Source organism: Pongo abelii, chromosome 16 (assembly GCF_028885655.2).
Source record: "Pongo abelii isolate AG06213 chromosome 16, NHGRI_mPonAbe1-v2.0_pri, whole genome shotgun sequence".
NCBI lineage: Eukaryota > Metazoa > Chordata > Mammalia > Primates > Hominidae > Pongo > Pongo abelii.
The window spans coordinates 58,320,787-58,345,629 of record NC_072001.2 but is presented as its reverse complement, the minus strand read 5'-3'; the positions used below and the strand labels follow the sequence as shown (position 1 = coordinate 58,345,629).

The following is a 24,843-nucleotide window of genomic DNA, read 5'->3' as shown; positions in this document are numbered from 1 at the left end:
GGATTACTTGATCCCGGAGTTGAACACCAGCTGGGCAACCTAAAGAGACCCCATCTCCACAAATTTTTTTTTTTTTGAGACAGAGTTTCGCTCTTGTTGCCCAGGCTGGAGTGCAATGGTGTGACCTCAACTCACTGTAACCCCCGCCTCCTGGGTTCAAGTGATTCTCCTGTCTCAGCCTCCCGAGTAGCTGGGATTATAGGCATACACCACCAAATCCAGCTAATTTTGTATTTTTAGTGGAGATGGGGTTTCACCATGTTGGCCAGGCTGGTCTTGAACTCCTGACCTCAAGTGATCCACCCGTCTCGGCCTCCCAAAGTGTGGAGACTACAGGTGTGAACCCCCACGCCCGGCCAATACTTGCATTTTTTAAAGGAGTGTGCAAAATGTCATTTTATTGTCAGGTCTGGAATAGTATCTGTCATGCTTATACAAGGAAAAATGCTTATATAGCAGTTCTTTTGTACCACATGACCCTTGCGCTTCCTGACTGAATTAGGGAAGGGCACCTGGGCCCAGGGAGCCAATCTAAGGCTGGCCAGTGTGAAATAAAGTTATGTCCAGATAGAGACAATGACATTTAATGGACCTAATTCGATTCCCTCAAATTGAATGTGAGATATGGAGAAATTTGGGTAATTGCTAGCAAGAACAGAAGTGGACAGAGACTACTAGCTAAGCCCCTAAATGATGGAAGACTAAGGCAGGATTCATAGGCTATTTGGGATATAAAGGCACAACAAAACAGTCCATTCCCCAAAACTGCCTTGGATTCTGCATAACATTTCAATTCATTTGTGTGGCTCAGATATTCTACAGTTTTCTTCCAGTCCTAGCCACAAGGCTTGAGATGCCCATTTTCCCTTTTAGCCTTAAAATAAAGTCATCATATACGTAACTTGAGTGAATGCTTTTTCTTGTAGTTAAGAGAGTCTAAGACAGAAATGATCTTATTTGATTTGATCATCCTAACAACCTTTTGTGTAGGAAGAATGGATACTAGAATTTTAACTAGATTCCAAATTCTGGCTTTTCTCCTTTCAGTATATCCTAAATACTGCTATTACAAAAGAAGTTTTTCAAAATCAGATTTGATTATGTCATGCTACTCAAATGCCTCAAATGGTTCCCTATTACCTATAGAATAAAATCCAAATTCAAAGTCCCATTCCAGCCTCATCCCTTATTCTTCTCTTCCTCCATGCATCCTACAACACTCTATAACTACTCTGGACAATCTGCCTTGAATGTACTGTAACTGTAACTGTAAATGAAGCCCATTTACAGTTCTGTGCCTTCACTCATGTTCCCATTGCGTGGTATTTGTTTCCCCAGTTTAAAGGAAGCCAAATAAAGTCCAAATATTTCCTATTTGCCCTTCCAAATCTCTTTTCCTCCAGCCTTTATCCAGTCTGCACGCAGGAAAGCTGACCTGAATGGACAGCATCAGTGGCTACCTTGCTTTCTGGCTTCTGACTGTTTTGGGCTGAGAGGCAGAAGAGTTGGGTCAGGATTATTTAGTCCCCTGGCTGTCTCATTATTGCTAAAGGCTGGCTGTGCCTGTCCCTGCTGGGGCCCTCTCTTACAATTATAGCATTTTATAGATTCCAGTAACCATTTCTTCTCCTTGCTCCTTGGGGCCTAGAGATAATACAGACTTCCTGCTATAACTATGCTGCGGGGACTATGGTGTTTCCTTATTGGCTTTCCTAAATATTGTCTAAACCTTTGCAAATATTCCTTTTGTTAAACTCTCCTTAATTATCCTGTTTGAGTATTAATCTGTTTTCTGCTATAATATATCAACTGAAAATTTGTGGTTCTCATGACTCATGAAAATTAGGGGGTCTACTAGACATTACAATATGTTGATATTTAAGATTTTTCAAAAGTAGAGTTTTGTACATAATTATTAACAATAATTTTTCTTACCTGTTCATAGACTTTGAACCTTCCAAAGGATAGTAGAAAAGAGCAATTATAGTGAGAACAGTTTCCATGGTGTTTGTAAGGGTTCTGGTACAGCAATACCATGTGAACCAGGAGCACAACTGGCAAAAAAACTATGAAAAAGTACAGAGCAAACATGTATGAAGTTGGAAATGGAAAACCTTAGTACATATTATCTTCTAAATAGCAAGCAAGTCTAAATATTGTGAAAAGGACATCAAAAGGTAGATGATGTTAAAGTTAAGTAGGCATGCCCAAACGTTGTTTTTAGAAAGTTATATCAAACAGGTTTATGATAATAGCAGATCTATATTTGTTCATGTTAAGAAGTTTATACTTTCAGGTGCATTTTTATGGCACTTCATTTGATTTAAAATCCCAGTTTCCATTAATGAAACACATAAAAAACAGATTCTTTGATGGTAGAGTTTACAGATGATTGAAATTCATTAACTAGATTCTTCCAATCAATATTTCTCAAACTGTCTTATAGTACCGACACAAGTATGACTGTTTTTTGTTGACCTTGTTTGGAATGTTGCACTTGTTTGGAATGTCTCCCTGTTTTGGAACGCTGATGAAAAATTAAGACAAAACAGGAAAGAGGAAAAAAAAGGAGACATTATTAAATTTTAATTTGGAAATTGACTAAATTAATGAATCAGTTTTTGGAAGAACATGCACACAGAGCACCATTAAGTCTACAAAACAAATGTGTTAAAAGAAACTTGTTAGTTGAGGCAATTGTTAAGCATGTGGCACTAGCTTCCCATCTCACCAAATATAGCCTTTAAAAAATGCTCCCAATTTTCATGAAAGTAAAGGTTTTTCCTAAACTAGAAGAACCTAGTGCTGTATCCTTTTTTTGTTTTTTTTGAGAAGGAGTCTTGCTCTGTCACCCAGGTTAGAGTGCAGTGGCACGATCTCCGCCTCCTGGGTTCAAGCAATTCTCCTGCCTCAGCCTCCCGAGTAGCTGGGATTACAGACGTCCGCCACCATGCCTGGATAATTTTTGTATTTTTAGTAGAGATGGGGTTTCACCATGTTGGCCAGGCTGGTCTCGAACTCCGGACCTTGTGATCCGCCCACCTCGGCCTCCCAAAGTGCTGGGATTATATGGGTGAGCCACCACGCCCGGCCCTAGTGCTGTATCTTTGGAGGAAGGACTTCAAAGCCATCATGACTTTTGCCTACCATTTTATGTTGAGCCTTCTGCAATGTACATCAAATATAAGCACAAAATAATGAGGCTAACCATATTGCTGAATCAATTAGCAAGGACTTAGTTGCTAAACCAATCTTTCTTTTTAATGCAAACGAATAGAATACCTGCAGAAATGTTCCCTTTCTAATTTATTAATAAATTATATTTCAGAAATATGTTGCTAAATTGGTCACTTGGAATTTAGAATGTATTTTCCAATAGAAACAATATAAAAAAGGTAGTAAGACTTTCAAACAGGCTCATATAAGCTTATTAACTTTACAAAGAGCCAAGTGAATTAACAACAGTACTACAGAATCCAATCCCTCATCAGGATATTGTTTAAATGGGAAAGATCCATTCAAGATTGGAGTGGGAGATGTCAGGAATCTGTCTCCCCACCTTGAAATAAATCAAATGACAAAAGATAGTCTTCTATACTATACTTTCCTCCTTATATGAGTCCAGTAATTGCACCAACCTAATATTGTTGTGGTACAAACCACAATTACTTTTGCACCAACTTAATACTTCCAACATCCCATTCAGAAGTAAAGAGTTTCAGTGCAAAAAGATTTCTCGGGCTGCACCTCAGATAGAGGCTGGCTAGAGGAACAGAACAAGGGTTGTAAATAGCTAAGATGTTTTGTGAGGTAGTTGGTAATTTAGAACTATCCCTACTCAATTCTATGGAAAGAGAGGCAAGGACAGTTTTGAGGAGTGAAGGGGCTTCCAAAGGTTGTCTCCCAGGGTTTAGACTCTCATAGGGTTTGAGGGCATCAGTGGCTTACACTGTCCAGGGATTAATCCGAAGGAAAGATATGGCAGGTGCCACTTGCATGTTACTGTTCTTATTTATGGAAGTACCTCTATAAAGTTGTATGAATTATCTTCTAAAATTGTTTTGGGAATCTATGTTTCCATGTGCTTTATACCCATAGGAACGAAATAACTGGCATACAGCTTCTAAAGTATTTAGAACTTACCACCCATCTTGCCACTTCCTGATTTTCTAGTTGCTTCATTAATGAGTAAAGTCTCACATCTGCTACAGCAGACACAAGTGCTTGGGCAAGTCTAGGAATCCAAATCTTCATCAGTTAAAAAGAAGAACAGGATGTTAAAAACATCTGTTGGTTCAAACTGAATTATGATAAAAGTCAACAAGCTGATCCAACTATCTATGGGAAGCCATTCTTAGTACAAAAATAGGCAATATATTTTTCTATTCTTCCGCAAAACGACATCCCTTTTTCTACAAAAATTATATTCTCATTAAAATAATCAATGTAGTTTTAAGTTTTACCAGTCTCATTCTCTGTATGTGTGTGTATATATGACATATATACACATATATAGACACACATATATTATATATAAATATATCATATTATAAATATAAATATATATTTATATATAAATATAAAATATTTACCAGTCTCATTCTCTGTATGTGTGTGTATATATGACATATATACACATATATACGCACATATATATTATAAATATATTTTTAAATTATTTTTTATTATATTGATTGATTGACAGGGTCTCACTCTGTTACCCAGGCTGCAGCCTTGAATCCAGGAGTGAAGCAATTTTCCTGCCTCAGTCTACTGAGTAGCTAGGACTTCAGACATGCGCTGCCACACTCAGCTAATCTTGCCTCAAAGGATACTCCCACCTTGGCCTCCCAAAGTGTTGGGATTACAAGCGTGAGCCACTGTGCCTGGCCCTAATTTTAATGTCAATATTAATAGCCAATCATTTAATTGTGTTAAGTTTCTGTTTTATTTATTTATTTATTTATTTTTATGAGATGTCTCACTCTGTCGCCCAGGCTGGAGTCCAGTGGCGCGATCGCGGCTCACTGCAAGCTCCGCCTCCCGGGTTCACGCCATTCTCCTGCGTCAGCCGCCCACGCCCGGCTAATTTTTTTGTATTTTTAGTAGAGACGGGGTTTCACCGTGTTAGCCAGCATGGTCTCGATCTCCTGACCTCGTGATCCACCTGCCTCGGCCTCCCAAAGTGCTGGGATTACAGGTGTAAGCCACTGTGCCCGGCCAAGTTTCTATTTTAAAAGTATATTTATATTCATTAGCAACAACAGGTTTTTAAAAATTCAAATATTTGCAGCACTGTGTACTACGTATCATGCTAAGTGTTTTATATGTATCAACTCATTCAGTCCTAACAATCTTCTGAGTCAAGAACTGTTTTGTAGATGAGGAAACTGAGGCACAGAGAGGTTAACTAATTTTCCAAGGCTGCACAGCTAGTAAGTATGAAAGCCAGCATTATAAACCCAGGTCTGCCTGACTTTAATTACTAAGTTATACTGCTTCTCTATCTTGCAATATAGATAATAAGATTATATTATCTATGAGATAATAAGATATAATAATAAGATAATAAGATAATAAGAAATACTTTTTTTTTTTGAGATGGAGTCTTTTTTTTTTTGGAGACGGAGTCTCACTCTGTTGCCCAGGGTGGAGTGCAGTGGCATGATCATGGCTCACTGCAAGCTCCGCCTCCTGGGTTCCAGCAATTCTCCTGCCTCAGCCTCCTGAGCAGCTGGGACTACAGGCACACGCCGCCACGTCCAGCTTATTTTTTGTATTTTAGTAGAGATGGGGTTTCACCATGTTGCCCAGGCTGGTCTCGAACTCCTGAACTCAAGCAATCCGCCTGCCTCGGCCTCCCAAAGTGCTAGGATTACAGGCGTGAGCAACCGTGCCCAGCGAGACGGAGTCTTGCTCTGTCGCCCAGGCTGGAGTGCAGTGGTGTGATCTTGGCTCACTGCCACCTCCGCCTCCCAGGTTCAAGCGATTCTCCTGCCTCAGCCTTGCAAGTAGCTGGGACTACAGATGCATGCCACCCCGCCTGGCTAATTTTTTGCATTTTTAGTAGAGACGAGGTTTCACCATTTTAGCCAGGATGGTCTTGATCTCCTGACCTTGTGATCTGCCCGCCTCAGCCTCCCAAAGTGCTAGGATTATAGGCATGAGCCACCGCACCTGGCTAACAAATTACTTTTTTAAAAAGCACAAATATTCTGCAATTATAGGAACATGGTATTCAGATGACATTAAAGAGTAAATTTAAGTGTAAAATTGAAATAAAGACTAAATGTATTACAACTAAATTATAGTTAGAAATGCTAATGCTATGCACTAGCATCTCTCAGAGTTAAAAAAAAAAAGGTGTCATAGTTAACACTAACAAAATAACACTTGCTGGTAGAGCACAATTTAATCTTGGTTTGTTTAAAAGATGTGTTTCTAAAAATTTATCGGTGAGTTTGTATTTTTATTTTATTTTATTTTGTGAGACAGAGTCTCACTCTGTCATCCAGGCTGGAGTGCAGTGGTGCAATCTTGGCTCATGGCAACCTCCACCTCCCGAATTCAAGCGGTTCTCCTGCCTCAGCCTCCCAAGTAGCTGGGATTACAGGTGCCCGCCACCATGCCTGGCTAATTTTTCTATTTTTAGTAGAGATGGGGTTTCACCATGTTGGCCAGCTAGTCTCGAACTCCTGACCTCAGGTGATCCACCCCCCTCACCCTCCCAAAGTGCTGGGATTACAGGTGTGATCCACTGCACCAGCCGTTAATTCATATTTTTGTTGAAGCAAACTTCATTAACTCCACATTATAGGAGCTGCTTTACTTTTAGTTGTCAGTGGCTTTTAGCACTTTAGCTTTATGTTCTTTTTGTCCACAATGTGTAAATAAATGCTAAAATTGGAAAGTTAAAGGTACCTGGTACTTAATTCCACATAACTGCCCTGTAAAATACAGGAAAAGGCACTTATGTACATACCTTCTGTTTACTCTGCATAGGGAGCTATAAGCTTCATTCTTACTTCCCAGGCCCCCTGAAAGCAGTTCATATGAAAAGTCAATGTGGCTACAAACTTAATATGAGCCAACAGTGTGAGGTAGCTATTAAAAAGCTAAAAGAATTCCTGTGCTCTGAGAAATGTAAGTTAATGGACCCACCATATTCTGAACTAGTTACTCTGCCTTCAGTATTGTGTCAGTTTGGAGATCTACATTTTAAGACGGATATTAATAAATTACAAAGTGTCTAGAGGATACTGTCTATGATTATCAGGTTAAGAGCTAGAGATGTTTACCCCGAATAAAGAGAAGTTTTTCAAGGGTGGTTAAGTAGAAATCTTGAATTTAAAACAAAGTAGACTTTCGCATAAAAATAAGCGGAGTTCTGAACTCCCAGTCATTAGCAGTCTCTCCAGATTTTTGATGCCATAATTTTCCATGTTACAGTAAGGACCTGCTAAAGAGTAAAATAAAGCAGTGGAATGAGGTAAAGAGAAGAACATGCCAGGCGTAACTTGAGCACCAGGCCTGTGTTGGCAGCTCCTCATTCCATACTTCTGTTCTTTAAGCTCCTGACTCCTCCCCTAAGCTACAGGAGCCAAATACCCTTTTGTTGTCTTCTGACTATTCAAAGACCTTACTGTTGGCAAGCTTGGTGGCTCACCCCTGTAATCTCAACACTTTGGGAGGCAGAGGCAGGTGGATCATGAGTCCAGCCTGGCCACGGTGAAACCCCGTATCTACTAAAAATACAAAAGTTAGCCAGGTGTGGTGGTGGGCACCTGTAATCCCAGGTACTCGGGAGGCTGAGGCAGGAGAATCACTTGAACCCGAGAGGTGGCAGTTACAGCAAGCCAAGATCGTGCCACTGCACTCCAGCCTGGGCGACAGAGTGAGATTCCGTCTCAAAAAAAAAACAAAACCCAACAAACCTTACTGTGGTTCCCCATTCAGGTTTCCCCTCCTCTTCCTCTTTCTTTTCACATGTTCCATGCCATCACAGGCCAAAAGACATATAACATGAGCCACACGTGTAATTTTAAATTCTATAGCTGGCAAGTTAAAAAGTAAAAACAGAAATGACCCCCAAATCCAAAACAGGTAAAATTAATTTCATCTTGTCTAACCGAATATATCTAAGACATCATCATTTGAACATTTAATCAATAAAAAATTATAAAAATATTTTTATTCTTTTTTTGTACTAGGCCTTTGACATTCAGTATGTATTTTACATTTCCAGCACTTCTCAAATTGGACTAACCACATTTGAAGTCTTCAACAGCTACATGTACCTAGTGGCTACCATGGTGGACAGTGCAGCTCTAAGCCATCTCTCCTTTTTAAACATTTTTTGTAGAAACAGAGTTTTGCTATGTTGCCCAGGCTGGTCTCAAACTCCTGGCCTCAAGCAATCCTCCCACCTCAGCCTCCCAAAGTGCTGAGATTACAACTGTGAGCCACCATGCCAAGCTGTGCATAAGCCTTATGCAGTTTGTAGAGGAGCTATCTGGGAAGAGCACTAGGCTGTGAGTAAATAGACCTAGGATTTAGCTCCAGTTCTGCTTTTAACACGCTGTGACCTTGGCCTATTTATTTCACTTCTCCAACCTCTTCTAGCTTCAAAATTATGTATATGATTTGCTTAAAATAATCAATATGAGTATGAATGACTGATCATATCCTAATGAATCTCTACAGGGTCAAGTTCTAGATACGACAATGAGTTCTTTTTAGAGGGGTTGGAGCGGGTCAGGGGAGGCTTCCTTTACATCACAAAATAACCTGGTGGGCCAGCTACAGATGGAGGGCAGTGGATAGGTCTTGGAGGAGCAGGAAATTTTTCTATCTTGAAGACTTCTTCATTTGTAATCTGACCTACTTCCTGGAATATAAAATGTCATTGATGAGATTATGTATATTTTCTTGTGATTCCAGACTTTATGGATACCTTGCATAATCTATAAACTAGTAGATAACTGTAAGAGGAGAAAAGCCAGGGTGCAGCTCCTAAATTCTACCTGTGTTAATGGAAGAAACTCTGCTACTGCTCTGAATTCTCCTTTCCCATCATCTTCCCATTTGAAGCATCAGTTTCACTGGTTTAACCCTAATTTCTCAATAACGGGGAAGCAAATATTGCAATGGGGACAGTATAACCCTACCTTAAAACAAATACCCTAGAACCTGTATCTTTCTAAGCTACACAAAACACGTCAGGATTTGGACTGCCTTTGGAATGCTGAGCCATTAACCCCCACTGACAGAAATCAGGGAGAGCCCAAACTCTGAGTCTCATCTGATGACAGCTTAAAAGATCATGGGAGTGAGGCTAGAGAAACTTTTGCACCATTAGTCCTGCCCTTGTACCATCTCCTGGCAACTGACCCCAGCAATTAATAGCCTAGGAATTACAATCCTACTTACTGTTGATGCCTAATTACTATATAGCACAATGATTATGCAGATCATTAAATTTTTGTCAAATTAAAATTTTTAAAGTTTTAATTTCAACACTAAATCCTCAGTGGGTTTAGATGTATACAGACTTCATAAAATCATATCACATGGTCTTCTACTTACAAGGTAAAAAACACAAAATACAACGGTGCTCTCAAGTGATACTTTTTTTGCGGGGGGGTGATGGAGTTTCACTTTTGTTGCCCAGACTAGAGTGCAATGGCGTGATCTTGGCTCACCGCAACCTCCACCTCCTGGGTTCAAGCAATTCTCCTGCCTCAGCCTCCAGAAAGGCTGAGATTACAGGCATGCGCCACCACGCCCGGCTAATTTTGTATTTTTAGTAGAGACGGGGTTTCTCTGTGTTGGTCAGGCTGGTCTCGAACTCCCAACCTCAGGTGATCCGCCCGCCTCGGCCTCCCAAAGTGCTGGGATTACAGGCGTGAGCCACCGCGCGGGCAGATCACCTCAGGTCGGGAGTTCGAGACCAGCCTGACCAACACAGAGAAACCCCATCTCTATTAAAAATACTAAATTAGCCGGGCATGGTGGTACATGCCTGTTATCCCAGCTACTCGGGAGGCTGAGGCAGGAGAATTGCCTGAACCCGGGAGGTGGAGGTTGTGGTGAGCCAAGATCAAGCCATTGCACTCCAGCCTGGGCAACAAGAGCGAAACTCCGTCCCCACCCCCCCCAAAAAAAAGAAAGAAGTATACTTCTAATGTCCAAATAATACATAATACAGTCATTTTGAAAATCTGCACATCATAACAGGATTCCTCACGGCAGGGTATTTTCATGCTCAGTCTTGTATTTCAGCACAAACTAAAGAGTTACACATCACAGTATGTCTGTAGTATCATGGGCTTCCCAGATATGGCTGGACTTTAGCAACAGTAGCCTTTTAAAAACAAATTCCATGGCCCCAATATCATTTAGTTACTTTTATTTAAACTTACCAGCAACTGAACACTATCTTTCCCTAAAAGATGAAGAATCTTGTAAATGCTTGCAAAGAGTAAGGGATAAGTGTAACTCCTCAATCTCTCTGTCCATTCCCAAGTCAAATAACCATAATTAGTAACATTAAGGAGTAAATGTCAAATAATATTGAAACCTATTTCCGTGTTTTTTTTTTTTTAAGATGGGGTCTCACTCTCTTGCCCAGGCTGGTCTCAAACTTGGGCTCAAGTGGTCCTCCTGCCTCTACAGGTGCACACCACTTCACCTGGCAAAATCTATTTTCATTTCCATTTATAAAACAATATTTTATTTTGTGGCAGTCTTAAAACAGCATTTTATACTAGATATTTGCATTAAAAATTCAATTGGCCAACTAAACTCTTAACTTCTTCAAGGCAGTAATGTGTTTTTTACTTTCTCTGTATCCTCCAAGTGCTAAATACTGTGGGAATGTATGCTAACGGCTGTGTCAAGTATATTAACATAAAAGAAAGATACAGGAGAAATATTTGTATAAAATAATGGTGTACTTTGATGAGTTAAAATTATTTGGGGAAAATATGGAAAACTGAAAATATGTATAGTAGTCGCCCCTTATCTGTGGTTTCACGTTCCATGGTTTCAGTTGCCCATAGTCAACCACTGTCTGAAAATATGAAGATATTTTGAGAGAGACCACATAACATAAAAGTTCACATAACTTTTATTATAGTATTGTGTTATACTTGCTATATCTTAATACTGTTAATCTCTTACTGTACCTAATTTGTATAAACTTTATCATAAGCGTGTGTATATTTTTTACATATATAAAAACAATATATATAGAGTTTGGTACTGTCTACAGTTTCAGGCACCCACTAGGGGTCTTGGAACTATCTACTGAAGACGAGGGAGCAAGGGGGACTACTCTAAAAGAAACTGACCACAATTTCCAAGATGAATACACACTCATAGTCTGGAAAAGAAACCACAAAGGATATTTGAAAACCATGTGATGTGAAACTTCAAGAGACTGCCAGTATTCATCTGGAACAAAACTTGTCTGCACTAAAAAGCAGTTTAATATTCGTAAAGCTATGGTAAACAAGACCAGATAAATATTTTCTCCAAGAAGATCTGAAAAACAGAACAAAACAGGTAATAGTGGCACAAAAGTCAGGCAGTTCCACTTGCAAAACTTAAAATTTGCTGCTCTGGTTGGCCCCTTGCAAGGCACAGTAGTGACCTCTGGCCCCTCCACACCATTCTTAAAGCCAACCTGGTTGGTTATACAAGGACCACAGCCTCATCACTGGGTGACTGCCACTCTTTTAGTTTAACCAACTTTTCTTGCAACTTATTGTATAAAGATAATATTAAAATAAATACAAAAAAAAAGAGTGGGTTAACTAAGGCCTTAGGCTAATAATTAGGTCATACTATGTGTGTATCTAATGAAAGAAACCAGCTAACAAATTACTAATTTGGGAAGCAGCCCTTTGTATATGTGCAATATAAAATGGTCCTCTGTACATATATATTGATGCTTACTATTATATATGCCAGGCACTGTGTTAATTTCTTTACATGCATCTCACTTAATCCTCCAAACAATATTATGGGATAGGTATTATTAGCCCCATTTTACAGACAAGCAAATTGAGGCCCAGAAATTAAACTGCCTTGTGCAAATAAAGTTGTAAATTACTTATCAGGATTCAAACCCGGGTCTGTCTGCTGTCCCCAAAGTCCTGCTCTTGACCACAAATGGACAGCCTGTCGGCCAAATACAGAGTATTTTTTAAAAAATTGAATTTAGTTGCCAACACTTAAAAATCAGAATTTATATTAAAATCTGTGTTTCCAGCATTTCCCAGCATTTCAAAACTCGTTAAGATCTGGCAACACAGAGCTCAACGGGCAACTGTCTGGTAATGAAATATAGGGGGCTCCTTTTAGATGGGGGCAGGAGCTCTCCAGACAGGGTCCCCTCACTCACCCCCGCGGCGCCTGGCGCTCTTCTCCTGGGTGCTGAAGTACAAGGTAGACTTTCTCTTTCGCAGCTTTATCTTGCCATGGGAACGGTTCTGGAGACCACGCAAAGTGAGGCTGGCATCTCCGCCCCCCGGCTCCATTCCGCACTTGCTTAGGGGCCTCCTCTTCCCCGGCCGCCACCTTCCTGAGGCGGGAGAAAGCTGCAGTAGAGCGCTGCTCGTCCATCCATTAAGTTTGGCCTTTGCGAGCAGCCGTCGCTCGCAAGCCCGGAAGTAACCGGGAACGGGCAACTTCGTAGCTCCCACCCGACATGGTGGCCCCCTTGCGGTTTCCTTTCGCCGTTTCCGAATAGAGGGATTGCTACTCGCCTTGGCTTGGCGGTCTCTGTGCTCGCGGGTCCGAAAACTGCCGGAAGGAGCCCGGTTTCTGGAGGGGAGCAGGCGGTGGCGAGTTTAGCGACGTAGAGCAGGCTCAGAACAGTCGGAGGTGCCTGAGTGGTTATTAAAAACGGTAACGATAATTATAGACGTCAGTGTTGGTGTTAACATTTCAGGTTCGTTGCTCTCACAAAAAATGCCTGTTTAACGAGGTAGGCAGAGTAGGGATGATTTAGCTTGTTGTACAGATGTGGAAACAGGCTGAATGGTTCTTGTTTTTTTTGTTGTTGCTGTTGTTAGGGTTTTTTGTTTTTTTTTTTTTTTTGAGACGGAGTTTCGCTCTTGGCGCGATCTCGGCTCACTGCAACTTCTGCGTCCCGGGTTCCGGTGATTTTCCTGCCTCAGCTCCCAAGTAGCTGGGATTACAGGCGCGCCACCACGCCTGGCCAATTTTTGTATTTTTTTGTAGAGACGGGGTTTCACCATATTGGTCAGGCTGGTCTGGAACTCCTGACCTCGTGATCCGCCCGCCTCGGCCTCCCAGAGTGTTGGGATTACAGGTGTGAGCCACCGCGTGCGGCCCACTCCTCTTGTTAAAAGTAAAACCAGGCCGGGCGCGGTGGCTCACGCCTGTATTCCCAGCACTTTGGGAGGCCAAGGCAGGCGGATCAGGAGGTCAGAGGATCGAGACCATCCTGGCTAACACGGTGAAACCCCGTCTCTACAAAAAATACAAAAAATTAGCTGGGTGTGGTGGCACGTGTCTGTAGTCCCAACTTCTCGGGAGGCTGAGGCAGGAGAATGGCGTTAACCCAGGAGGCGGAGCTTGCAGTGAGCCGAGATTGCGCCATTGCACTCCAGCCAGGGCGACAGAGCGAGACTCCGTCTCAAAAAAAAAAAAAAAAAAAAAAAGTATGCGTTTAAAACCATTGAGAACATTCTGTAATATAAAAGGTTTTAGCTTTGTCTTATACCCTTCCCTAATTCACTTCGTGTACTCCTTATGTATTTATATTCTTGTTTTAATTAGTAACATATTATAAAAATATTGTTCACTCCAGTGCAAAGTAGTGACATTAAATCTTTTAAAAGTACATTGTACTAAGTGATGGCTTTGCTTTCCATTTTTGTACACAGATTTGAAGAGATTTCCTCGGTGTGGAGTGTGACTTTCCAAAACCACCTTTTCCTTGAGCTGTATTTGTTGCAGCAATGTTTAGGAGATTGACTTTTGCACAGCTGCTTTTTGCCACTGTCCTTGGAATTGCTGGAGGAGTATATATTTTTCAACCAGTATTTGAACAGTATGCCAAAGATCAGAAGGAATTAAAAGAAAAGATGCAGTTGGTACAAGAATCAGAAGAGAAGAAAAGTTAATACTACATGGAGTTAGGCTGGGCGCAGTGGCTCACGCCTGTAATCCCAGCACTTTGGGAGGCCGAGGCGGGTGGATCAGAAGGTCAGGAGTTCAAGACCAGCCTGACCAACATGGTGAAACCCTGTCTCTACTAAAAACACAAAAATCAGCCAGGCTTGGTGGCATGTGCCTGTAATCCCAGCTACTCGGGAGGCTGAGGCAGGAGCATCACTTGAACCTGGGAGGCAGAGGTGGCAGTGAGTCGAGATCATGCTGCTGCACTCCAGCCTGGGTGACAGAGCGAGACTCCATCTAAAAACACAAAACACACAAAAGAAACAAATACCTCATGGAGATGAACCATAATAATTGCTTAAAGTTCCATTTAATTATGTTAACTCTAAATAATCTAGCAAAAACATAGATGTACTTAAAAATAAATCATGGATAATGATTTTTTAACCTAACACTGTTAATTTTAATGTTTATTGTATATTTGTCATTTTATGTCTTTTTACCAGGACAGATAGGTAATTTCCTTTCAAACAGAAGTGAATATTTTAGGAATATTTTCTACTTGAGGTTTATTTTTTCTAGGAATTCAGCATATGCAGTATCATGGGGTGTCAGTCTCATTGTGTATATAATAATTGGGAAGGGTGTTTGCAATAGTGTTTGTAGATATGTGAACCAACTTAAACTACCTCAGGCAGAAATCCACTCCGTTACCCTGCAGTTAGATTGGTTTAATATATTTTGGCAGTCATTCAATCCCAGCCGTTTTACATCTCAGGCAGTGTGGAGGAGTAGTTGAGAACTGGGATGACTCAGATCAAATTGAGGTTTTAGAGAAGGTATATGTTGTTTGAGAGAATGGCAAATATGACACAGATGTTTTTTAATCCGCTAAGCGAATTTGCATTAATAATGGTGTTAAGGGAGTAGTTAATTTATTATGAAGCTATTATTCATATAGTTAAAATTTTTTTTGAAGTTACTAAGAATTGGTATTACTTTTTACCCTAATGTTAAGTTTGTATTTTCTTTTTTTTCTCCTTTTTTTTTTTTTTTTTAAGTTCTGGGATACATGTGCTGAATGTGCAGGTTTGTTACATAGATATACATGTGCCGTGTTGGTTTGCTGCACCTGTCAACCCGTCATCTAGGTTTTAAGCCCTGCATGCATTAGGTATTTGTCCTAATGCTCTCCCTCCCCTTGCCCCCCACCCCCCAACCCCGACAGGCCCCCGTGTGTGATGTTCCTCTCCCTGTGTCCATGTGTTCTCAGTGTTCAACTCTCACTTATGAGTGAGAACATGTGGTGTTTGGTTTTCTGTTCCTGTGTTAGTTTGCTGAGAATGATGATTTCCAGCTTCATCCATGTTCCCTACAAAGGACATAAACTCATTTTTTTTTTTTTTTTGAGATGGAGTCTGGCTCTGTTGCTCAGGCTGGAGCGCAGTGGTGCGATATAGGCTCACTGCAACCTCTGCCTCTGCCTCCCAGGTTCAAGCAATTCTCCTGCCTCAGCCTACCGAGTAGCTGGGACTACATGTGTGCACCACCACACCTAGCTAATGTTTGTATTTTTAGTAGAGATGGGGTTTCACCATTTTGGCCAGGATGGTTTCAATCTGCTGACCTTGTGGTCCGCCTGCTTCGGCCTCCCAAAGTGCTGGGATTATAGGCATGAGCCACCACGCCTGGCCGTGCATGTGTCTTTATAGTAGAATGATTTATAATCCTTTGGGTATATACCCAGTAATGGGATTGCTGGGTCAAATGGCATTTCTGGTTCTAGATCCTTGAGGAATCACCACACTGTCTTCCACAATGGTTGAACTAATTTACACTCCCACCAACAGTGTAAAAGCGTTCGTATTTCTCCACAGCCTCACCAGCATCTGTTGTTTCTTGACTTTTTAATGATCACCATTCTAACTGGCATGAGATGGTATCTCATTGTGGTTTTGATTTGCATTTCTCTAATGACAAGTGATGATGAGCTTTTTTTCATGAGTTTGTTGGCTGCGTAAATGTCTTCTTTTGAGAAGTGTCTGTTCATATCCTTCACTCACTTTTTGATGGAGTTGTTTTTTTCTTGTAAATTTGTTTAAGTCCCTTGTAGATTCTGGATATTAGCCCTTTGTCAGATGCTTAGATGGCAGAAATTTTCTCCCATTCTGTAGGTTGCCTGTTCACTCTGATGATAGTTTCTTTTGCTAGGCAGAAGCTCTTTAGTTTAATTAGATAGATCCCATTTGTTGATTTTGTCTTTTGTTGCAATTGCTTTTTGGTGGCCTTGTCATGAAGTCTTTGCCCGTGCCTATGTCCTGAATGGTATTGCCTAGGTTTCCTGCTAGAGTTTTTATGGTTTTAGGTTTCCATTTAAGTTATTAGTCCATCTTGAGTTAATTTTTATATAAGGTGTAAGGAAGGGGTCCAGTTTCTGTTTTCTGCATATGGCTAGCCAGTTTTCCCAGCACCATTTATTAAATAGGGAATCCTTTCCCCATTGCTTGTTTTTCTCAGATTTGTCGAAGATCAGATGGTTGTAGATGTGTGGTGTTATTTCTGAGGTCTGTTCTGTTCCATTCGTGTAGATGTGTGGTGTTATTTCTGAGGTCTGTTCTGTTCCATTCGTCTATGTCTCTGTTTTGGTACCAGTACCATGCTGTTTTGGTTACCGTAGCCTTTTTGTGTAGTTTGAAGTCAGGTAGCATGATGCCTCCAGCTTTGTTCTTTTTGCTTAGGATTGCCTTGGCTATATGGGCTCTTTTTTGGTTCTAAATGAAATTTAAAGTATTTTTTTCTAATTCTGTGAAGAAAGTCATTGGTAGCTTGATGGTAATAGCATTGAATCTATAAATTACTTTGGGCAGTATGGCCATTTTCATGACTGATTCTATCCATGAGCATGGAATGTTTTTCCATTTGTTTGTGTCCTCTCTTATTTCCTTGAGCAGTGGTTTGTAGTTCTCCTTGAAGAGGTCCTTCACATCCCTTGTAAGTTGTATTCCTAAGCATTTTATTCTGTTTGTAGCAATTGTGAATAGGAGTTCACTCATGATTTGGCTGTTTGTCTGTTAAGGGTGTATAGGAACGCTTGTGATTTTTGCACATTGATTTTGTATCCTGAGACTTTGCTGAAGTTGCTTATCAGCTTAAGGAGTTTTTGGGCGGAGACAATGGGGTTTTCTAAATACACAATCATGTCATCTGCAAACAGAGACAAGTTAACTTCCTCTATTCCTATTTGAATACTCTTTCTTTCTTTCTCTTGCCTGATTCCCTGTCCAGTACTTCCAATACTGTGTTGAATATGAATGGTGACAGAGGGCATCCTTATGCCGGTTTTCAAAGGGAATGCTTCCATTAAGCTTGTATTTTCAATGAGATCTATAAATGTAATCACATATATACAAAGTTCTTTATCTAAATCAGCATGTTTTTATATTGATGTCCTTTTTCTTAAAATGTAAATTCATTATAATTTAATCTCAGCTATGTTAGGTGGAGACCAGCATAGGTAATTTTTTTTTTTTTTTTTTTTTTTTTTGAGATACAGTCTCGCTGTGATGCCCAGGCTGGAGTGCAATGGCGTGATTTTGGCTCACTGCAACCTCCCCCACCCAGGTTCAAGCGATTCTCCTGCCTCAGCCTCCTGAGCAGCTAGGATTACAGGTGCCTGCTACCACACCCAGCTTATTTATTTATTTATTTATTTATTTACTGAGACGGAGTCTCGCTCTGTCGCCCAAGCTGGAGTGCAGTGGCGCAATCTCAGCTCACTGCAACCTCCACCTTCTGGGTTCACGTCATTCTCCTGCCTCAGCCTCCTGAGTAGCTGGGACCACAGGTGCCTGCCACCATTCCCAGCTAAGTTTTTGTATTTTTAGTAGAGATGGGGCTTCACCATGTCAGCCAGGATGGTCTCGATCTCCTGACCTCGTGATCTGTCTGCCTCGACTTCCCGAAGTAATTTTTGTATTTTTAGTGGAGATGGGGTTTCACCCTATTGGCCAGGCTGCTCTTCAACTCCTGACCTGAAGTGACACCCCTGCCTTGGCCTCCCAAAGTGCTGAGATTACAAGCGTGAGCCACTGCGCCTGGCCTAGCATAGGTAATTTTTAAAAAAAGAAAATGAAGAAATTACAAAAGTAGCATATGCTCCTTAAAGCATTCTAATATTACAAAATGAACAAAGTGAAAAGTGAAAATCGTTGTATAAATGGATTTATTCAGTACCTTTAACAATTTAGTGTGATCTTTTGAGGTTTTCTTTTTGTTTTTTGTTTTTAAAGAGATAGGGTCTCGCTCTGTCACCCAGGCTTGAGTGTAGTATCATCATTGCTCGCTATAACCTTGAACTCCTGGGCTCAAGTGATTCCGCCCGTCTCATCTTCTACAGCAGCTAGGACTACAGGTGTACACAACTACATCTGGCTCATTTAAAACAAATCTTTGTAGAAATGGGGTCTCACTCTGTTGCCTAGTCTGGTCTCAATCCCCTGGACTCAAGCGATCTTCTTCCCTTGGCCTCCCAAAGCACTAGGATTCTAGGCGTCAGCCACTGTGCTTGGCAAGATTTTTTCCTATGCATTTAAAAGTAGTTATAAAAATTTTAATTTAAATACCAAGTGTCTGCTGGGTAACAGGTTTGGCTTTGCTTAGCTCTAGACTGGAATTCTGTTCTTTGTGTCTTCTCATTCTGGGACCGGGGCTCAAGGAGCAGCCTCTGTCAGGGCTATGACAGAGTGTAGGAGAGAGAGAGATGGAGAGCAGTTGTAAGTTTCTGCTCAATTGTGGCACATTATCACACCTTCTCATATTTTGTCTTAGAGCATGTCACATGCTCAAGCCTAAAGTCATCAAGGCAAGGGACATGGACCCTTCCCATAGGATCACAGTCAAGTCACGTGACAGGAATACATAATGTTATTACATTCAAGGAATAATCCTAACACATCAAGTTAAAGTAAGCTGCTTTTGATCCTCCTTTTGAAAAGGATGCCAGTTTAGTTGTTACATACCAAGTGCCAGAGGCTGTTTTTTTTCCCCCAGTGAAGATACTGCATTCATTGAAATCAAAACCACACTGAGTTACCATTTCATGTTCACTAGGATGACTGCAGTCAAAAAGATGGAAAATTACAAGTGCTGGTGAGGATGTGGAACAATTGGAAGCTTCATACACTACTGGTTGGAAAATAAAATGGTGCAGTCACTTTGGGAAGGTTTGGCAGTTCTTCAAATGGTTAAATGTAGAGTTACTATATGGCCTAGCAATTCCCCTTACAGGCATATGCCCAAGATAATTGAAAATATATGTTCAGGGCTACCCTCTTTGGGTCCCCTCCCTTTGTATGGGAGCTCTGTTTTCACTCTATTAAATCTTGCAACTGCACTCTTCTGGTCCATATTTGTTACAGCTCTAGCTGAGCTTTTGCTCACCGTCCACCCCTGTTGTTTGCCCCTGTCGCAGACCTGCTGCTGACTTCCATCCCTCCGGATCCGGCAGGGTGTCTGCTGTGCTCCTGATCCAGCGAGGCGCCCATTGCCGCTCCTGATGGGGCTAAAGGCTTGCCATTGTTCCTGCACGGCTGAGAGCCTGGGTTCATCCTATTCGAGCTGAACGCTAGTCACTGGGTTCCACGGTTCTCTTCCGTGACCCATGGCTTCTAATAGAGCTATAACACTCACCGCATGGCCCAAGATTCCATTCCTTGGAATCTGTGAGGCCAAGAACCCCAGATCAGAGAACACGAGGCTTGCCACCATCTTGGAGGTGGCCCGCCACCATCTTGAAAGTGGCCCACAACCATCTTGGGAGCTCTGGGAGTAAGGACCCCCAGTAACATTTGGTGACCACGAAGGGACCTCCAAAGCAATGGGAAATGTTCCTCCCAAGGCAGAAACGCCCCTGAGATGTATTCTGGAGAATTGGGACCAATTGGACTCTCAGACGCTAAGAAAGAAATGACTTATATTCTTCTGCAGTACCACCTGGCCGCGATATCCTCTTCAAGGGGGAGAAACCTGGCCTCCTGAGGGAAGTATAAATTATAACACTATCTTACAGCTAGACCTCTTTTGTAGAAAAGAAGGCATATGGAGTGAAGTGCCATATGTACAAACTTTGTTTTCATTAAGAGACAACTCACAATTATGTAAAAAGTGTGATTTATGCCCTACAGGAAGCCCTCAGAGTCTACCTTCCTACCCCGGCGTTCCCCCGACTCCTTCCCCAACTAATAAGGACCCCCCTTCAACCCAAACTGTCCAAAAGGAGATAGACAGAGGGGTAAACAACGAACCAAAGAGTGCCAATATTCCCTTATTATGCCCACTCCAAGCAGTGGGAGGAGGAGAATTCAGCCCAGCCAGAGTGTGTGTACTTTTTTCTCTCTCAGACTTAAAGTAAATTAAAATAGACCTAGGTAAATTCTCAGATAACCCTGATGGGTATATTGATGTTTTACAAGGGTTAGGACAATCCTTTGATCTGACATGGAGAGATACAATGTTACTGCTAAATCAGATACTAACCCCAAATGAGAGAAGTGCCGCCATAACTGCAGCCCGAGAGTTTGGCGATCTCTGGTATCTCAGTCAGGTCAATGATAGGATGACAACAGAGGAAAGAGAAAAATTCCCCACAGGCCAGCAGGCAGTTCCCAGTGTAGACCCTCACTGGGACACAGAATCAGGACATGGAGATTGGTGCCGCAGACATTTGCTAACCTGCGTGTTAGAAGGTCTAAGGAAAACTAGGAAGAAGCCTATGAATTACTGGCAATGATGTCCACTATAACACAGGGAAAGGAAGAAAATCCTACCGCCTTTCTGGAGAGGCTAAGGGAGGCATTGAGGAAGCATACCTGTCACCTGATTATATTGAAGGCCAACTAATCTTGGAGGATAAGTTTGTCACTCAATCAGCTGCAGACGTTAGAAAGAAACTTCAAAAGTCCGCCTTAGGCCAGGAGCAAAACTTAGAAAACCTATTGAACTTGGCAACCTTGGTTTTTTATAATAGAGATCAGGAGGAGCAGGTGGAATGGGACAAATGGGATTAAAAAAAAGGCCACTGCTTTAGTCATGGCCCTCAGGCAAGCGGACTTTGGAGGCTCTGGAAAAGGGAAAAGCTGGGCAAATTGAATGCCTAATAGGGCTTGCTTCCAGTGCGGTCTACAAGGACACTTTAAAAAAGATTGTCCAAATAGAAATAAGCCGTCCCCTCGTCCATGCCCCTTATGTCAAGGGAATCACTGGAAGGCCCACTGCCCCAGGGGATGAAGGTCCTCTGAGTCAGAAGCCACTAGCCAGATGATCCAGCTGCAGGACTGAGGGTGCCTGGGGCAAGCGCCAGGCTGTGCCATCACCCTCACAGAGCCCCAGGTATGCTTGACCATTGAAGGCCAGGAGGTTAACTGTCTCCTGGACACTGGCACGGCCTTCTCAGTCTTCGTCTTCTGTCCCGGACAACCGTCCTCCAGATCTGTCACTATCTGAGAGGTCCCAGGACAGCCAGTCAGTAGATACTTCTCCCAGCCACTAAGTTGTGACTGGGGAACTTTACTCTTTTCACATGCTTTGCTAATTATGCCTGAAATCGCCACACCCTTGTTAGGGAGAGACATTCGAGCAAAAGCAGGGGCCATTATACACTTGAACATAGGAGAAGGAACACCTGTTTGTTGTCCCCTGCTTGAAGTCTGGGCAACAGAAGGACAATATGGACAAGCAAAGAATGCCTGTCCTGTTCAAGTTAAACTAAAGGATTCTGCCTCCTTTCCCTACCAAAGGCAGTACCCCCTTAGACCCGAGGCCCAACAAGGACTCCAAAAAATTGTTAAGGACCTAAAATCCCAAGGCCTAGTAAAACCGTGCAGTAGCCCCTGCAATACTCCAATTTCAGAAGTACAGAAACCCAATGGACAGTGGAGGTTAGTGCAAGATCTCAGGATTATCAATGAGGCCATTGTCCGACTATACCCAGCTGTACCTAACCCTTATACTCTGCTTTCCCAAATACCAGAGGAAGCAGAGTGGTTTACAGTCCTGGACCTTAAGGATGCCTTTTACTGTATCCCTGTACATCCTGACTCTCAATTCTTGTTTGCCTTTGAAGATCCTTCGAACCCAACATCTCAACTCACCTGGACTGTTTTACCCCAAGGATTCAGGGATAGCCCCCATCTATTTAGCCAGGCGTTAACCCAAGACTTAGGCCAGTTCTCATACCTGGACACTCTTGTCCTTTGGTACATGGATGATTTACTTTTAGCTGCCTGTTCAGAAACCTTATGCCATCAAGCGACCCAAGCGCTCTTAAATTTCCTTGCTGCCTGTGGCTACAAGGTTTCCAAACCAAAAGTTCAGCTCTGCTCACAGCAGGTTTAATACTTAGGGCTAAAATTATCCAAAGGCACCAGGGCCCTCAGTGAGGAACGTATCCAGCCTATACTGGCTTATCCTCATCCCAAAACCCTAAAGCAACTAAGAGGGTTCCTTGGCATAACAGGTTTCTGTCAGATATGGATTCCCAGGTACGGTGAAATAGCCAGACCATTATATACACTAATTAAGAAAACTCAGAAAAGCAATACCCATTTAGTAAGATGGACACCTGAAGCAGAAGCGGCTTTCCAGGCCCTAAAGAAGGCCCTAACCCAAGCCCTAGTGTTAAGCTTCCCAATGGGGCAAGACTTTTCTTTATATGTCATAAAAAAAACAGGAATAGCTCTAGGAGTCCTTACACAGGTCTGAGGGATGAGCTTGCAACCCGTGGCATACCTGAATAAGGAAATCGATGTAGTGGCAAAGGGTTGGCCTCATTGTTTACGGGTAGTGGTGGCAGTAGCAGTCTTAGTATCTGAAGCAGTTAAAATAATACAGGGAAGAGATCTTACTGTGTGGACATCTCATGATGTGAACGGCATACTCACTGCTAAAGGAGACTTGTGGCTGTCAGACAACTGTTTACTTAAATATCAGGCTCTATTACTTGAAGGGCCAGTGCTGTGACTGCGCACTTGTGCAACTCTTAACCCGGCCCCATTTCTTCCAGACAGTGAAGAAAAGATAGAACATAACTGTCAACAAGTAATTGCTCAAATGTACGCCACTTGAAGGGGACCTTTTAGAGGTTCCCTTGACTGATCCCGACCTCAACTTGTATGCTGATGGAAGTTCCTTTGTAGAAAAAGGACTTCGAAAAGCAGGGTATGCAGTGGTCAGTGATAATGGAATACTTGAAAGTAATCCCCTCACTCCAGGAACTAGTGCTCAGCTGGCAGAACTAATAGCTCTCACTCAGGCACTAGAATTAGGAGAAGGAAAAAGGGTAAATATACAGATTCTAAGTATGCTTACCTAGTCCTCCATGCCCATGCAGCAATATGGAGAGAAAGGGAATTCCTAATTTCCAAGGGAACACCTGTCAAACATCAGGAAGCCATTAGGAGATTATTATTGGCTGTACAGAAACCTAAAGAAGTGACAGTCTTACACTGCCGGGGTCATCAGAAAGGAAAGGAAAGGGAAACAGAAGGGAACCGCCAAGCAGATATTGAAGCCAAAAGAGCCGCAAGGCAGGACCCTCCGTTAGAAATGCTTATAAAAGGACCTCTAGTATGGGGTAATCCCCTCCGGGAAACCAAGCCCCAGTACTCCGAAGAAGAAATAGAATGGGGAACCTCACGGGGACATAGTTTCCTCCCCTCAGGATGCCTAGCCACCGAAGAAGGAAAAATACTTTTGCCAGCAGCTAACCAATGGAAATTACTTAAAACCCTTCACCAAACCTTTCACTTAGGCATTGATAGCACCCGTCAGATGGCCAAATCATTATTTACTGGACCAGGCCTTTTCAAAACTATCAAGCAGCTAGTCAGGGCCTGTGAATTGTACCAAAGAAATAATCCCCTGCCTTATCACCAAGCTCCTTCAGGAGAACAAAGAACAGGCAATTACCCAAGAGAAGACTGGCAACTAGATTTTATCCACTTGCCAAAATCGCAGGAATTTCAATGTCTGCTAGTCTGGGTAGATACTTTCACTGGTTGGGCAGAGGCCTTCCCCTGTAGGACAGAAAAGGTCCAAGAGGTAATAAAGGCACTAGTTCATGAAGTAATTCCCAGATTCGGACTTCCATGAGGCTTACAGAGTGACAATGGTCCTGCTTTCAAGGCCACAGTAACCCAGGGAGTATCCCAGGCGTTAGGTATAGAATATCACTTACACTGCACCTGGAGGCCACAATCCTCAGGGAAGGTTGAGAAAATGAATGAAGTACTCAAGCGACATCCAAAAAAGCTAACCCAGGAAACCCATCTTGCATGGCCTGCTGTGTTGCCTGTAGCCTTACTAAGAATCCAAAACTCTCCCCCAAAAGCAGGACTTAGCCCATAGAAAATGCTGTATGGACGGTCCTTCCTAACCAATGACCTTGTGCTTGACTGAGAGACGGCCAACTTAGTTGCAGATATCACCTCCTTGGCCAAATATCAACAAGTTCTTAAAACATTACAAGGAGCCTGTCCCCAAGAGGAGGGAAAAGAAATATTCCACCCTGGTGACATGGTATTAATCAAGTCCCTTCCCTCTAATTCCCCATCCCTAGACACATCCTGGGGAGGACCCTACCCAGTCATTTTATCTATCCCAACTGCGGTTAAAGTGGCTGGAGTGGAGTCTTGGATA

General features: G+C 42.2%; 2 protein-coding genes across 5 annotated transcripts in view; one reads left to right on the top strand and one right to left on the bottom strand.

The window, feature by feature from the left end:
- PIGB (phosphatidylinositol glycan anchor biosynthesis class B) overlaps window positions 1-12,665 on the bottom strand; it is a 35,952-nt gene extending 23,287 nt beyond the window's left edge. Inside the window, exons 1-5 of one of the 2 annotated variants that reach the window (XM_063716660.1) lie at window positions 12,407-12,665; window positions 11,411-11,544; window positions 10,422-10,541; window positions 4,144-4,248; window positions 1,936-2,066 (exon numbers count right to left, since the gene is read on the bottom strand). In XM_063716660.1, the coding sequence (XP_063572730.1) occupies window positions 1,936-2,066; window positions 4,144-4,248; window positions 10,422-10,541; window positions 11,411-11,544; window positions 12,407-12,542 (626 nt within the window). In that variant the 5' untranslated portion in view covers window positions 12,543-12,665. Of the gene's footprint in view, window positions 1-1,935; window positions 2,067-4,143; window positions 4,249-6,982; window positions 7,885-10,421; window positions 10,542-11,410; window positions 11,545-12,406 lie in introns of those variants that run through there. The other variant, XM_009249856.4, reaches the window with a different exon arrangement.
- Window positions 12,666-12,707: 42 nt separating this feature from the next.
- Window positions 12,708-14,603, top strand: PIGBOS1 (PIGB opposite strand 1). Of its 3 annotated transcripts, none has more exons than XM_024232384.3 (2): window positions 12,708-12,912; window positions 13,917-14,603. In XM_024232384.3, the coding sequence occupies exon 2, from the start codon at window positions 13,992-13,994 to the stop codon at window positions 14,154-14,156; it is 165 nt and encodes a 54-aa protein (XP_024088152.1). In that variant the 5' UTR covers window positions 12,708-12,912; window positions 13,917-13,991; the 3' UTR covers window positions 14,157-14,603. The 3 variants fall into 3 exon arrangements, with proteins under 3 accessions (XP_024088152.1, XP_024088154.1, XP_024088153.1); XM_024232386.3 differs by having other exon boundaries at window positions 12,756-12,888; XM_024232385.3 differs by having other exon boundaries at window positions 12,853-12,955.
- Window positions 14,604-24,843: the final 10,240 nt, after the last annotated feature.